Genomic DNA, 14,458 nt, shown 5'->3' on the forward strand with positions numbered 1-14,458 from the left:
GATGTCAGGAGGAAGTTCTTCACAGAGAGTGATTTGCCACTGGAGTGGGAGGTGGTGGAGTCACTGTCCCTGGAGGTGTTGAAGCAAAGCCTGGATGGGGCACTTAGTGCTATGGTCTGGTTGACTGGCTAGGGCTGGGTGCTAAGTTGGACTGGATGATCTTGGAGGTCTCTTCCAACCTAGTTGATTCTATGATTCTAAGGCCAGGCTGGATGAGGCTCTGGCCAGCCTGCTCTAGGTTAGGGTGTCCCTGCCCATGGCAGGGGGGGTGGAACTAGATGATCCTTGTGGTCCCTTCCAACCCTGACTGATTCTATGACTCTGTGAAATGCAGACGAATACAGGATATTCCTCCCAGATATGGTATAAAAAATACCTCCTCTTCCCCAAACCCAGAACACTAAGTGGTAACAGAGATTTATCAGGTTGGTTCATTTGCAGCATTAGTCAAAGAAAACAATCACCAAGGATGTTCAAAGTAGAAGCAGAATCACACTAGAGCCTAGGAGATAAACACCAAAAGAGAACTTCAACCAGACAGTCATTCTCTATGGGATGCGTGATCGAAAACCTGCACAAAAACTCCTCTCAGAGCCCTGATGAATGCAGCCCAAATTTTCATTTCATATTTTAATTCCCATTCCTGAAAGCAGGAAAAGCAAGAGTGAGATGAAACAGATAACAGAGTTACTGTACTCACTTGACTGGGGCAAGCTGATGGGAGCGAAGATGCTGTTGTTACCTGTTAAAAGAAGAATCCATTAAAGACCTTCCTGACAGAACAGCCACACAAAAGCAGGTGATGTGTGCTTGTGAGTGACGTTAAAGATCACCATGACCTCCCAGGGTGCCTGCTGCTCACCTGCATTGCACTTCCTATGCAAAATACTCCTGAACTAGAGACTGGAAGCTATGCTGGGAATTCGTTACAAACTCGCTAAGAAAAAAAACCTCTTTGCTGTGAGAGTGCCCTGGAACAGGCTGCCCAGAGAGGCTGTGGAGTCTACTCTGGAGGGATTCCAAAGCCACCTGAACTTTGTGATCCTGGGCAAGCTGATGTGGGTGCCCCTGCTTAAGGAATAGGGTTGGACTGGATGATTTCCAGAGGTTATTTCCCACTCCCACAAGGTGTATGAGGAGAGGCTGAGGGAGCTGGGGGTGTGCAGCCTGCAGAAGAGGAGGCTCAGGGCAGGCCTCATTGCTGTCTACAACTATCTGAAGGGAGGTTGTAGCCAGGTGGGGTTGGTTTCGGTTTCTTCTGCCAGGCAACCAGCAACAGAAGAAGGGGACACAGTCTCAAGTTGTGCCAGGGGAGGTCTAGGCTGGATGTTAGGAGGAAGTTGTTGTCAGAGAGAGTGATTGGCATTGGAATGGGCTGCCCAGGGAGGTGGTGGAGTTGCTATTGCTGGAGGTGTTCAATAAAAGCCTGGATGAGGCACTTAGTGGCTAGGGCTGGGTGCTAGGTTGGACTTGATGAGCTTGGGGGTCTCTTCCAATCTGGTTGATTCTATGATTCCTACTCACTTGTGATTCTGTGGTTACCCTACTCTGTTCTGACATGATCACATTGTTGTTCACTTCCCCTGCAGCCCAAACACCCTCAGCATTTATCACTTTTGTCCCCTGCACCAGGCCTACCTCACCTGCCAACTCTGCAGCCCCCTTAGAGCTTAGGTGAGACCCGTCACATGCTGCTTTCAAGACTAAGGAGGTGCTCACAGCCACAAGCAAAGGTTGTGAGCATTATCAGTGTCACTTAGAAACTAATACTGTCCTATTTTAAATCAAGACTGTTTTGGGGTGAGTGCCCTGACCATCCCTACTGCTGATGCTTCACTTCACAATTCAAACACACAGCCTGGTTTCATTTCAAAGGAAATCAAACTAGAATCATGTTCATAGGACCACTCTGGAAACACACACTAGTTTGGATGCCAGGTTCTCAGCACCTTTTCTCTCTCTGTAGCAAAGCCCCTGCACAGCCGTGCCTCATGGGGACATCTCCTGTAACATATCTGCCCAGGGAAGTTGTGGATGCTCCCTCCCTGGAGGTATTCAAGGTTAAGTTAGATGAGGCCTTTGGCAACCTGTTCTAGTGGGAGGTGTCCCTGCCTATGTCAGGGGGTTGAAACTAGATGATCTTTGAGGTCCCTTCCAACCTAAACCATTCTATGATTCTATGATATTGCCTTGGTTCCAGTAGGCAAAATGGTGATGGAGTCACCTTCCCTGGACATGTTCAAGAATCATGGAATCAACCAGGTTGGAAGAGACCTCCAAGGTCATCCAGTCCAACCTAGCACCCAGCCCTAGACAATCAACCAGACCATGGCACTAGGTGCCCCAGCCAGCCTTTGCTTCAACACCTCCAGGGATGGCAACTCCACCACCTCCCTGGGCAGCCCATTCCAATGCCACTCTCTCTGCCAGGAACTTCCTCTTAACATCCAGACTAGACCTTCCCCAGCACAGCTTGAGACTCTGTCCCCCTTGTTCTGTTGCTGGTTGCCTGGCAGAAGAGACCAACCCCACTTGGCTACAGCCTCCCTTCAGGTAATTTGAGATAGCAATGAGGTCTGTCCTGAGCCTCCTCTTCTGCAGGCTGCACACCCCCAGCTCCCTCAGCCTCTCTTCACAGGGCTGTGCTCCAGGCCCCTCACCAGCCTTGCTGCCCTTCTCTGGACACATTCTGGTACCTCAACATCCCTCTTGAATTGAGGAACCCAGAACTGGACACAGCACTCAAGGTGTGGCCTGAGCAGTGCTGAGTCCAGGGGCAGAAGAACCTCCCTTGTCCTGCTAGCCACACTGCTCCTGATCCAGCCCAGGATGCCATTGGCTCTCCTGCCCACCTGGGCACACTGCTGCCTCATCTTCAGCTACTCTCTACCAGCACCCCCAGGTCCCTCTCTGCCTGGCTGCTCTCAGCCACTCCGTCCCCAGCCTGTAGTGCTGCTTGGGGTTGTTGTGGCCAAAGTGTAGAACCCTGCGTGTGGACATGGCACTTCAGTCACTTAATGGCCTAGATGGTGTTGGGTTGATCTCTGAACTTGATGATCTTACAAGGTCTTTTTCAACCCAAACAATTGTATGATTCCACAAACTTCATAGTCCACAACTAAATTTTGCAGCACAGATTCACAGGATGTCAGGGGTTGGAAGGGATCCAAAGAGATCATCGAATCCAACCCCCAAGTCTCCCCCACATCAAATCCATCCCGTGCAGCATTTCTGTGCACAAGGCTGGCCTACAGAGCAGGAAGTTTTGGCAGCCTGAGGGACAGGAACAAGAGGCATGCAAACATCTGGCACGTTTACCATAGGAACTGTTGAGATCGATGTCTAAGAAGACGCTGAACTCGGAAGAAGCCGACACCGGCGGCGTAGAGGGCGTGTTTGGAGAGGTTGGTGCTGATGCTGTTGTTTCATGCTCTGCCTCGGTGATTCTGCTGAAACTTATCTTACTGGGTTCCTTTTCGAGTGGCAGTGGATGACTTCTCAAGGTGCCAGAGGTGGAGCCGTGTCTGCCGGTATTGGGCCTTATCCCAGGAGATTTCAGGGGGTAGGTAGTTTTCCTCGGCTGGAGGAAGCACAGAATGCTGCTTAGTGCTAATGACATTTGTGATGGTTTGGGTGTACCCTGCCCCCCCACACTTTAGAAATACCCAACAAGACCCAGCCGGCTCTGGGAATATAAATGCAGCTATTTATTTACAGCTAGCACAATACACAAGCAGATATTTACAATATCACAGTGTCACAGTATCATCAGGGTTGGAAGAGACCTCACAGATCATCAAGTCCAACCTGCTACCACAGAGCTCAAGGCTAGACCATGGCACCAAGTGCCACGTCCAACCTTGCCTTGAACTGCCCCAGGGACAGCGACTCCACCACCTCCCTGGGCAGCCCATTCCAGTGTCCAATGACTCTCTCAGTGAAGAACTTTCTCCTCACCTCCAGCCTAAATCTCCCCTGGCACAGCCTGAGGCTGTGTCCTCTCGTTCTGGTGCTGGCCACCTGAGAGAAGAGAGCAACCTCCTCCTGGCCACAACCACCCCTCAGGTAGTTGCAGACAGCAATAAGGTCTCCCCTGAGCCTCCTCTTCTCCAGGCTAACCAATCCCAGCTCCCTCAGCCTCTCCTCGTAGGGCTGTGCTCAAGGCCTCTCACCAGCCTCGTCGCCCTTCTCTGGACACGCTCAAGCATCTCAATATCCCTCCTAAACTGGGGGGCCCAGAACTGAACACAGTACTCAAGGTGTGGTCTAACCAGTGCAGAGTACAGGGGCAGAATGACCTCCCTGCTCCTGCTGACCACACCATTCCTGATGCAGGCCAGGATGCCACTGGCTCTCTTGGCCACCTGGGCACACTGCTGGCTCATATACAGTTATAGACAGAAATATGCATGGTAAAAATAACAGAGAAACACAACTCCCCTCCCAGAAACCTGAGTCCCCAGGAGGGGCTCTCAACCACCCCTGCACCTTCCCCCTGCCCCTCTCAACCTTACCCCACTCCTAAGGAAGAACAGAGGTTCAGCCAAGAGACTATAAAGCAAAGGTGGGTTAGTCCAAATGGAAGGTGAGGTTAGAGAGATGCAGCTCAGCCAAAGCCCAGCCAGAAAGTGCAGACAAAATGGTGAGAGTGTTATCTAACGTTTACCTTTCTTCAGCAGGACTCTGAGGGGAGCAAACACCACCACTGTTTTCTTTTTACAGCCTATGATCTAATTTTTCTCACCAAAACATTCTACCCTGCTTCAAACTAGCACAACATTTCACACTGCAGAACTGCCAAGTCTCTATGAGATATCATAATCAGCAAATACACCTCGAGAAGTGCTACAGCCTCGCTAAAACTGACCTGAGGCACAGGCTGGTGCTATACATAGAGCAGGAGTTTACTGATAAGTTATAGAGCAGCCTAATAAAGTTTTCTTTCCCACCTTAATAAGCAAGTAAGACAAAGAGTCAAGTTTCAGATCATGACAAAACACAAGGAAGAATAAGTCACAAATGTGGGGGAGAGAGAGAGAATTACTTCAAGCTTGGGTTCGGTCTTTCCTCCCTAGTATCAGGTGATAAAACTAGAGGATGTGGCCTGAAATTGCACCAGGGGAGGTTTGGGTTGGATATTAGGAAAAATTTCTTTGCTGCAAGAGTGGTTAATCATTGGAACAGGTTGCCCAGGGAGGTGATGGAGTCCCTGGAGGTATTAAGAATCATAGAATCAACCAGGTTGGAAGAGACCTCCAAGCTCATCCAGCCCAACCTAGCACCCAGCCCTGTCCAATCAACCAGACCATGGCATTAAGTGCCTCATCCAGGCTTTGCTTGAACACCTCCAGGGATGGTGACTCCATCACCTCCCTGGGACATAGCACTTGGGGACATGGTTAATGGCCATGATGGTGTTAGGCTGATGGTTGGACTTGATGATCATAGCAGTCTTTTCCAACCCAAACAACTCTATGATTCTGTAAGTTCCAGAATGGGCCTGCAGAAGAGCCTCACAACAGCACACTAAGGCGTGCTTCTATCACAGCAGGTCACCATACCCCTAACACATGGCCAAGATCAAGGCCACACTCAGATGCATGTTGTCTGCATCCTCTGGGGTGGTCATGACACTGTTCTGACATACAGGTCGCTGGTGTCAATGTGACAAGCCTCATTAGGCTCAAGTGTAACACAGCAGATCAAAGCCAGATCAATTAAAGGTGAATTACATTCCTGTTCTGTGGTGGTATGCACAACTCCACCACAGTGCAGTGCCCAGAACTGGACTTTTCTGAAATCCAAAGAAGAATGTCTAGCTGAAAAACACCAACTATAAAGAATTCCTGCCCAGCTGACTGGGGCTGGCAGTTTGGGCACTGAGAAGCAATCTGAGGAACTGGGGTTGTTCAGCTTGGAGACAATAAGCCTGCAGAGACCTTCTGGCTCTCAGCAACTCCCTGACAGAAGGCTGGAGCAGAGTGGGAGGTGGTCTCTTCTTCCAAGGAACAAGTAATAGGACAAGAGGAAATGGCCTCAAGTTGTGTCAAGGGAGGTTTAGGTTGGACATGAGGAGAAACTTCTTCACTGAAAGGCTTCTCAAACATTGGAACAGGCTCCCCAGGGAGGTGGTTGAGTCCCCATCCCTGGAGGTGTTTCAAAAGCCTAGAGATGTGGTAGTAAAGGATCAAAGTTGGTAGAATTAGATAATAGTTCACAGGATCACAGGATGTTAGGGGTTGGAAGAGATCCACAGAGATCAGAGATGCTCTCTGGCTTTGGCTGCACTTCTTTCTCTAACCTGCCGCCTGTGTAACTAATCCTTCTGCTCCCTAACCCCCATGTCCAACCCTCCCAACTCACCTTGAATGTAAGGCAAAGTCTGTGATAAGGTAGAGGGGGTGGAAAGGAGGTGGAAGGGTGGTTGGGAGCCCCTCCTGGGGACTCTGGTTTCTGGGAGGGCTGTTGTCTTTCTGTATTACCTTTAACTTGTCTATTTCTGTCTCTAGCTGTATCTATCCTAAATACCTGCTTGTATATTGTGCTAAACTGTATATATAAACCTTCATTCTAATTTCCAGATTGATTGAGTTCAGTCTGGGTGATTTTCTTAAGTGGGGGGGGGGGGGCAGGGAACACCCAAACCATCACAATAACACAGTTGCTGTGTGTCTCTGGCTGCCTGCACGGCTAGGACAAGACTGGCACAAACAGTTGGACTCAATAATCTTAAAGATATTTTCCAATCAAAACCAATTCTATTTTTACCAGACACTTTAGAGTGATTACTGTGTGCAGCACTTTTGCAAACAGTCATTTGTCATTTTCTTGCCATGTTTGTTGTATCTTGCTCGTTCCTCTGACAGGAGGTTGGCAAAACGATTTATAGCTCTCCCAAAAATCAGAGCTGTCTACAAACTACTCAGAAGTACAATGAAAATGTATAAACCACAAACATCCTAGAAAGTGACTTTCTGCTTTAAAAAGAAGCCCAAGCTCCAGCAGCTGTTTTTTTTAAGAAACAAAATTCCTTTTCCTTTGAAAGGAACTGAATTTTGTTCAGTGAGATGGATGCAACTTGTCGACCCTTCGGTTTTTTGCAACAAAAAACAATATTTGGACAAAATAAAAAGAGAAGTTAATTTCTAATGAAAAGAAAACACATTTAGAAGACTTCTTGGTGCTGTGAAATGAGAAATGTTATTACACAGGCTAAAAAATTACTCTATGGTTAAGATCCCCCAGGGATCAGTCCTGTTCAACATCTTCATCAATGACATTGGTGAGGGCACAGAGTCTGCTCAGCAAGTTTGCTGATGACACCAAGCTAGGAGGCTTGGCTGATACATCTGAAGGCTGTGTGGCCATCCAGAGAGACCTGGACAGACTGAAAGCTGGGCACAGAGGAACCAAATGAGGGTCAACAAGGACAAGTGCAGAGTCCTGCATCTGGGGAGGGACAGTAAACTGCCCCAGTACAGGCTGGGAGGTGATCTGCTGGAGAGCAGCCCTGTGGAGAGGGACCTGGGGGTCTTTGGGTTAACCATGGCACAGCAATGTGCCCTTGTGGCCAAGAAGGCCAATGGGATCCTGGGGAGCAATAAGAAGAGTGTGTCCAGCAGATCAAGGGAGGTTCTCCTCCCCCTCTACTCTGCCCTGCTAAGACCTCATCTTGAATACTGCCTTCAGTTTGGGACAGGGATCTCCTGGAGAGAGTCCAGCAGAGGGCTGCAAGGATGATGAGGGGACTGGAGGGCATGGCTTATGAGGAGAGGCTGAGGGACCTGGGGCTGTTTAGTCTGGAGAAAACTGAGAGTGGATTTAATCAATGTTTATAAATATCTGAGGGCTGGGGGTCAGGAAGCAGGGGGCAGGCTCTGCTCACTGCTCCCTGAGATAGGACAAGGAGCAATGGGTGTAAGTTGCAGCACAGGAGGTTCCACCTCAACACAAGGGGGAACTTCTTTCCTGGAGGGGTCCCAGAGCACTGGCACAGGCTGCCCAGAGAGGTTGTGGTGTCTCCTTCTCTGGAGCCTTTGCAGGCCTGTCTGGATGTGTTCCTCTGTGATCTGTGTTAGATAGCATTGTCCTGCTCTGGCAGGGGGGTTGGACTCGATGATCTCCTTGGATCTCTTCCAACCCCTAACATCCTGTGAGCCTGTGAACCTCAAATTTAAAGAGCAGGATTTCAGGCTTTGGGAGGGGGAGGGAAGTGTTAATTCTAAAAGGAACCAAAGGTTTTAGTAGCGACAAATATCTGAAATAAAAGCAGTTTTCAAACCAAAGTTTGATGGAAAAATCTCAACAGAACTGTGAAGGAAATGTAGGTGGCTTATTGAGTTAACCTAAGCATTCTTTTTGACAGTGGCTGGCAGATTTTGGCTGTTTAAATTGCAGGAGATGACTTACAAATCTAGGCGGTTGCTTGCAGTTCCGAGGTTCAATCTCTAATGACTTGTTGAAGAGATAATCTGTAAACTCTTTCTCTGGTATCTTCCCCATAGGATTGAGATTTTCAAAGAATTTCTACATGAAACAAGCATTAAAAATATATAAGCAATTAGCAGATAGAACTTTAATGAAATGCTCATAATGAACACTAAAAAAAATATAAATCTGTGATTAAGTTTTTCACTACCCTGAAGCTTATTTCCAGTAAACCATTCCCTGCCATCAATACTAAACAATCTCAAATCAAGAAATAATCACACTCAGAGGAAGGAATGAAGACATGAAGGAATGATCTTGTGTAAAATAACCAGCCATGGTAAATCAAAACTCTTGTCTGCTTGCTAATATTTCTGACTAGTGAATCATGCACAGGACAGTGGTGTTAAAGGTCATGTTAAGAGCATTCTGAACATCCCAGACCTGGGAAGCAACAGAATACAGATGGTACAGTAGTGGAAGCAAAGTTTATCCCAGTGCCACTTCTCAGAGGTGTTTTGGATGTGATCAGTTACTAGAAAGAAAAGGAGGGGATGAAAGCAGGAAGGCCAGAAGTAGGGATGGAGTTGGAGTCTGGCACTGCTGCACAAGGGCTTGAGGGAAGGCACAGCTAGGACAGGACTAGCACAAAGCTCCCTCAAGGCTCAACAGTCCTGTGCAGCTGCTCTGCCAGCAGGCAGAGTCTCTGCAAGGTTTTGCATTTGCTTTTTTGCAGCACAAAACCTGTCATAACCTTGAACTTATCATACTTCTTGGCTTAGGACTACTGTCCATCTCCTGTGGCCTTTGCAGCCCCAGGCACAGCCATTAAACACACAGTGCAAATCACTTTCTGGGCAGCAGTATTATTGCCCAATTCATTCTTTGGGTAACCAGTTTGGTTGCTTCCTGCCTGCTGCTGTTGATTAGCTGAGACTGAGACCTGTCCACATACCATAAGCAGGGTCAGAAGATTTTGGTCAGAGGTGTCATTACAGAATGAAAGAGCTGAACATACCGGACATGAACAGAGCATTTTAGCTTAGAATCACAGAATCGGTCAGGGTTGGAAGGGACCACAAGGAGCAGCCAGTTCCAACCCCCCTGCCTTGGGCAGGGACACCCTACCCTAGAGCAGGCTGCCCACAGCCTCATCCAGCCTGGCCTTAAACACCTCCAGGGATGGGGCCTCAACCACCTCCCTGGGCAACCCATTCCAGCCTCTCACCACTCTAATGCTCAACAACTTCCTCCTCGCCTCCAGTCTGAACCTACCCATCTCCAGCTTTGCTCCATTCCCCCTAGTCCTGTCACTCCCTGAGAGCCTAAAAAGCTTAAAGGCAACTCATTCTTCTCCAAAAGAAGCTCTGGTTTTCAGTCAGTATCTCTTCTTCATTCTGGCTGGTTGCTAAAATCTCACTGATACCAGGCTGCAGAACAACAAACAAGGCTCAGAACATGGAGTCCAAGCGCATTAAGTCTTCACTTCAACCTAGTCTCGAGTAGCAATGCTCTGTTGTCTACAAAACCACTGCTCTCCCCTCTTCTAATGGTCACTGCTCACGCCAAGATTAGGTCTAGTGTTAGAAGATTATATGTCAATTTTTTTTGCTCTTGTACATTCTTTTCTCTCTCATATCCCCAAAAGAGATCTTGCAGGTTTGTTTACCCGAATTTCTGGCTCTATCCGTAAGCAGTAAGGCTGGTTTTGATACTGCTGGATTTCTCCTGTAATTTCAGCCACTTTTCTCCTCTTACTGAAGTTAATTAACTCTTTCCCTTGTCTTTTCAGAAAGTCAGGATTCCCTTCTTCTGTCTTCAAAATATTTGTTAGGTATATTCCTGGAAAAGAAAGAAGTGTTCTCTGAAGTTGCATTTCATTGCATTTCTTATAGAAAGAAGAGGTTTTATTTCCCTGAACATGAGATCTTGAGCTAAGAAAAATACATCTTCAGGTTATCACCACAATCAGATCACCAACATGGAGGCAGTGTTAAACCAAGGTAATAATCAAACCAGTCTAATACCAGTAAGTTTTATACTGAACTAGAAAAATGAATGCATAGAGAAGACACTAAACTCTGAAAACATGACAAGCCTGAAGTCAGTCACAACACACAAAATCCCAGCAAGATGGGGGTTGGAAGGGACCTCTGGAGATCATTCTGTCCAAACCCCCTACTAAAGCAAAAAGTAGGTTGCCCAAGACCACAATGTCCAGGTAGCTTAGGAATCTCTCAAGAAGAGACTCCACTACCTCTCTGGGCAGACTGCTTCAGGGCTCCAGTACCCTCACACCCTTACACATCTTCAGATGGAACCTCCTAACTTCCAGTTTGTGCTCATTTTTTGTTGTCTTCTCATTGGGCACCACTGAAAACAGTCTGGTCCCATGCTGTTGCCTCTCATTCTTCAGGTCTTCCTAAGCATTGATCACATCCCCTCTGGAGTTGCTATTCTCCAGGCTAAACAGCCCCAGGTCTCTCAGCTTCTCCTCCTCACAGGGATGCTGCTCCAGGCCCCACAGCTTCTTTGTAGCCTCCAGTGGACTCTTTCCAGTAGTTGCCTGTCTCTCTTGAACTGGGAAACTCAGAATTGGACCCAGTATTGGATCCAGTATCATAGAATCAACCAGGTTGGAAGAGACCTCCAAGCTCATCCAGTCCAACCTAGCACCCAGTCCCAGCTAATCAACCAGACCATGGCACTAAGTGCCCCAGCCAGGCTTTGCTTCAACACCTCCAGGGACAGCGACTCCACCACCTCCCTGGGCAGCCCATTCCAATGCCAATCACTCTCTCTGACAACAACTTCCTCCTAACATCCAGCCTAGACCTGCCCTGCCGCAGCTTGAGACTGCGTCCCCTTCTTCTGGTGCTGGTTGCCTGGCAGAAAAGACCAACCCCACCTGGCTACAGCCTCCCTTCAGGTAATTTGAGATAGCAATGAGGTCTGTCCTGAGCCTCCTATTCTGCAGGCTGCACGCCCACAGCTCCCTCAGCCTCTCCTCACAGGGCTGTGCTCCAGGCTCCTCACCAGCTTTGTTGCCCTTCTCTGGACATGTTCCAGTACCTCAACATCTCTCTTGAATTGAGGAGCCCAGAACTGGACACAGCACTCAAGGTGTGACTGACCAGTGTTGAGTCCAGGGGCAGAATAACCTCCCTTGTCCTGCTGGCCACACTGCTCCTGAGCCAGGCCAGGATGCCCTTGGCTCTCCTGGCCACCTGGGCACACTGCTGCCTCATCTTCAGCTACTATCTACCAGCACCCCCAGCTCCCTCTCTGCCTGGCTGCTCTCCAGCCACTCTGTCCACAGCCTCACTAGGGCAGAGTAGAGGAGAAGAACTCCACTTAGCCTCCTGGGCACACTCTTCTGAATGCACCCCAGGAGACCATTGGCCTTCTTAGCCACAAGAGCACACTGCTGGCTCATGGTGAACTTGTTTTCCAGCAGGACATATGATATTCAAAAGAAAAAAAAAAAGTAAGTTAAAGAAAGGCCTGAACATTCCAAGCGATATTAACACATCTGCACCAAAGGAAGGGCAGCGCAGACAGTGTCAGCCTGCTCTGGTGTTACTTACCAAAGAAAGGCACACAGGGTGGGTTGATTGACTTGAGCTTAGCTAGGTATTTTTTAAAATGATCTTGGCTTAATTCTACTGCTTCATCCAGAACTCTCTTCTTTCTTTCCTGTAGTGCCTAAATTGTCAAAGGAAAAAGAAAAAGGAAAGAAGAGGGATGCAGATCTGCTCAGCAGAAGGCCAGCACCATCAAGGCAATTCCCTTGCTCTTGCAGCAAACCTTAGGAACCGAAATTCAGATTTGAAAGAATCCCTTTTCTGAATGGTTTGCTCTGGATTGCAGCACTATCAGTCCAGCAGTTCAGCCCTGTGAATCAGGAGGCTATGTAAACAGGCTATTATTTCACCTGTCAAGCCCACAAGCACAACCCTGGCCTTTAAGCTTAATAAACATGAAAGGTTTCATTTTGAATTTAACTTAAAGGCCTTGCATTGTCTTTCAAAGACATACAAATATCCAAACCTTTTATTCAAGCTGCTGCTTCTATTTTAGTAGAGGGAGGCTCTGCTGCCAAACCCTAGACATTTCTTTTCCTTGGCAAGCCCAAACCAGTCACTACTTCTGGAGTGGCCTCTCTTCCTACTGTCCATTTTGCTGGTTTCAGCAGGTATTTGTTTCTGCCTCTGATAATATGTATTTTTTGAGACTCTCTCTCATCCAGGAAAACTTGTCATCAGTTGGAATTGAGTTTTAGCTATCCCCATCCTACACCCTTCTACCTTCACGTCTTTTTTGGATAAGTAGGAAACGCTACTGTTAAAATACTCATCTATTCATAGAATGGTTTGGGTTGGAAGCAACTTTAAGATCACCTAGTTCCAACAACCCTGCCACTGGCAGGGACACCTTCCACTAGAACAGGTTGCTCAAGGCCTCATCCAACCTGGCCTTGAACACCTCCAGGGAGGCTGTGGAGCACAGAAGATGTGATCAAAGATCACCTGTGTCAGTGTCTCACCACCCTCACTGTAAAGATTTCAGTCCACAGTTCTCGGCCCTGGCATTCTTCACCTCCATACCCATAAAATGTCACACTGAAGTGACAGGCTCTTATTAGACAGGTTAAGGAACAACAGTCAAATGGTCATGGTGTTTTGGGCTGAAAGAAACATCTGCTGAAAAGCTCCACTTCCCATCACAAACACTTTGAGACACCCAGCCCACCTCCTGGCCTTGCTCATACATAATTCTCTTCTCTTCCATGGTATAAAGTGTGACATGGACACTGTGGATTTCCCTTCAGAGTGTGTGTATGACACGGCCACTATGGATTTCCCTTCCTAAATGTGTGTGACATGGACACTATGGATTTCATTTCAAAGTCTGTGTGTGACATGGACACTGTGGATTTCCCTTCAGAGTGTGTGTATGACACGGCCACTATGGATTTCCCTTCCTAAATGTGTGTGACATGGACACTATGGATTTCATTTCAAAGTCTGTGTGTGACATGGACACTGTGGATTTTCCTTCAGAGTGTGTGTATGACACGGGCACTATGGATTTCCCTTCCTAAATGTGTGTGACATGAACACTATGGATTTCACTTCAAAGTCTGTGTGTGACATGGACACTATGGATTTGACTTCCTAAATGTGTGTGTGTGTGACATGGACACAATGGATTTCCCTTCAAAGTCTGTGTGTGACATGGACACTATGGATTTAACTTCCTAAATGTGTGTGTGACATGGACACTGTGGATTTCCCACTAGAAGTGTGTGTGTGACATGGACACTATGGATTTCCCTTCCTAAATGTGTGTGTGTGTCATGGACACTATGGATTTAATTTCAGAAGTGTGTGTGCCATGAACACTGTGGATTTCCCTTCAAAGTCTGTGTGTGCCATGGACACTGTGGATTTCCCTTCAAAGTCTGTGTGTGCCATGGACACTGTGGATTTCCCTTCAGAGCGTGTGTGTGCCATGGACACTGTGGATTTGCCTTCAAAGCCTGTGTGTGCCATGGACACTGTGGATTTGCCTTCAAAGTCTGTGTGTGATATGGACACTGTGGATTTGCCTTCAAAGTCTGTGTGTGATATGGACACTGTGGATTTGCCTTCAAAGTCTGTGTGTGATATGGACACTGTGGATTTGCCTTCAAAGTCTGTGTGTGCCATGGACACTGTGGATTTCCCTTCAAAGTCTGTGTGTGCCATGGACACTGTGGATTTCCCTTCAAAGTCTGTGTGTGCCATGGACACTGTGGATTTGCCTTCAAAGTCTGTGTGTGCCATGGACACTGTGGATTTGCCTTCAAAGTCTGTGTGTGCCATGGACACTGTGGATTTCCCTTCAAAGTCTGTGTGTGCCATGGACACTGTGGATTTCCCTTCAAAGTCTGTGTGTGCCATGGACACTGTGGATTTCCCTTCAAAGTCTGTGTGTGCCATGGACACTGTGGATTTCCCTTCAAAGCGTGTGTGTGCCATGGACACTG

General features: G+C 47.8%; 1 protein-coding gene across 1 annotated transcript in view; it reads right to left on the reverse strand.

The window, feature by feature from the left end:
* The window catches only part of SOS2 (SOS Ras/Rho guanine nucleotide exchange factor 2), a 97,770-nt gene that overhangs the window by 3,665 nt on the left and 79,647 nt on the right, over positions 1-14,458 (reverse strand). Inside the window, exons 17-21 of the mRNA XM_064142915.1 lie at positions 12,015-12,132; positions 10,097-10,269; positions 8,410-8,526; positions 3,319-3,580; positions 701-742 (exon numbers count right to left, since the gene is read on the reverse strand). Coding sequence (XP_063998985.1) covers positions 701-742; positions 3,319-3,580; positions 8,410-8,526; positions 10,097-10,269; positions 12,015-12,132 — 712 coding nt within the window. The remainder of the gene's footprint in view (positions 1-700; positions 743-3,318; positions 3,581-8,409; positions 8,527-10,096; positions 10,270-12,014; positions 12,133-14,458) is intronic.

The sequence above is a fragment of the Pogoniulus pusillus genome, chromosome 1 (genome assembly GCF_015220805.1).
Source record: "Pogoniulus pusillus isolate bPogPus1 chromosome 1, bPogPus1.pri, whole genome shotgun sequence".
Lineage (NCBI taxonomy): Eukaryota > Metazoa > Chordata > Aves > Piciformes > Lybiidae > Pogoniulus > Pogoniulus pusillus.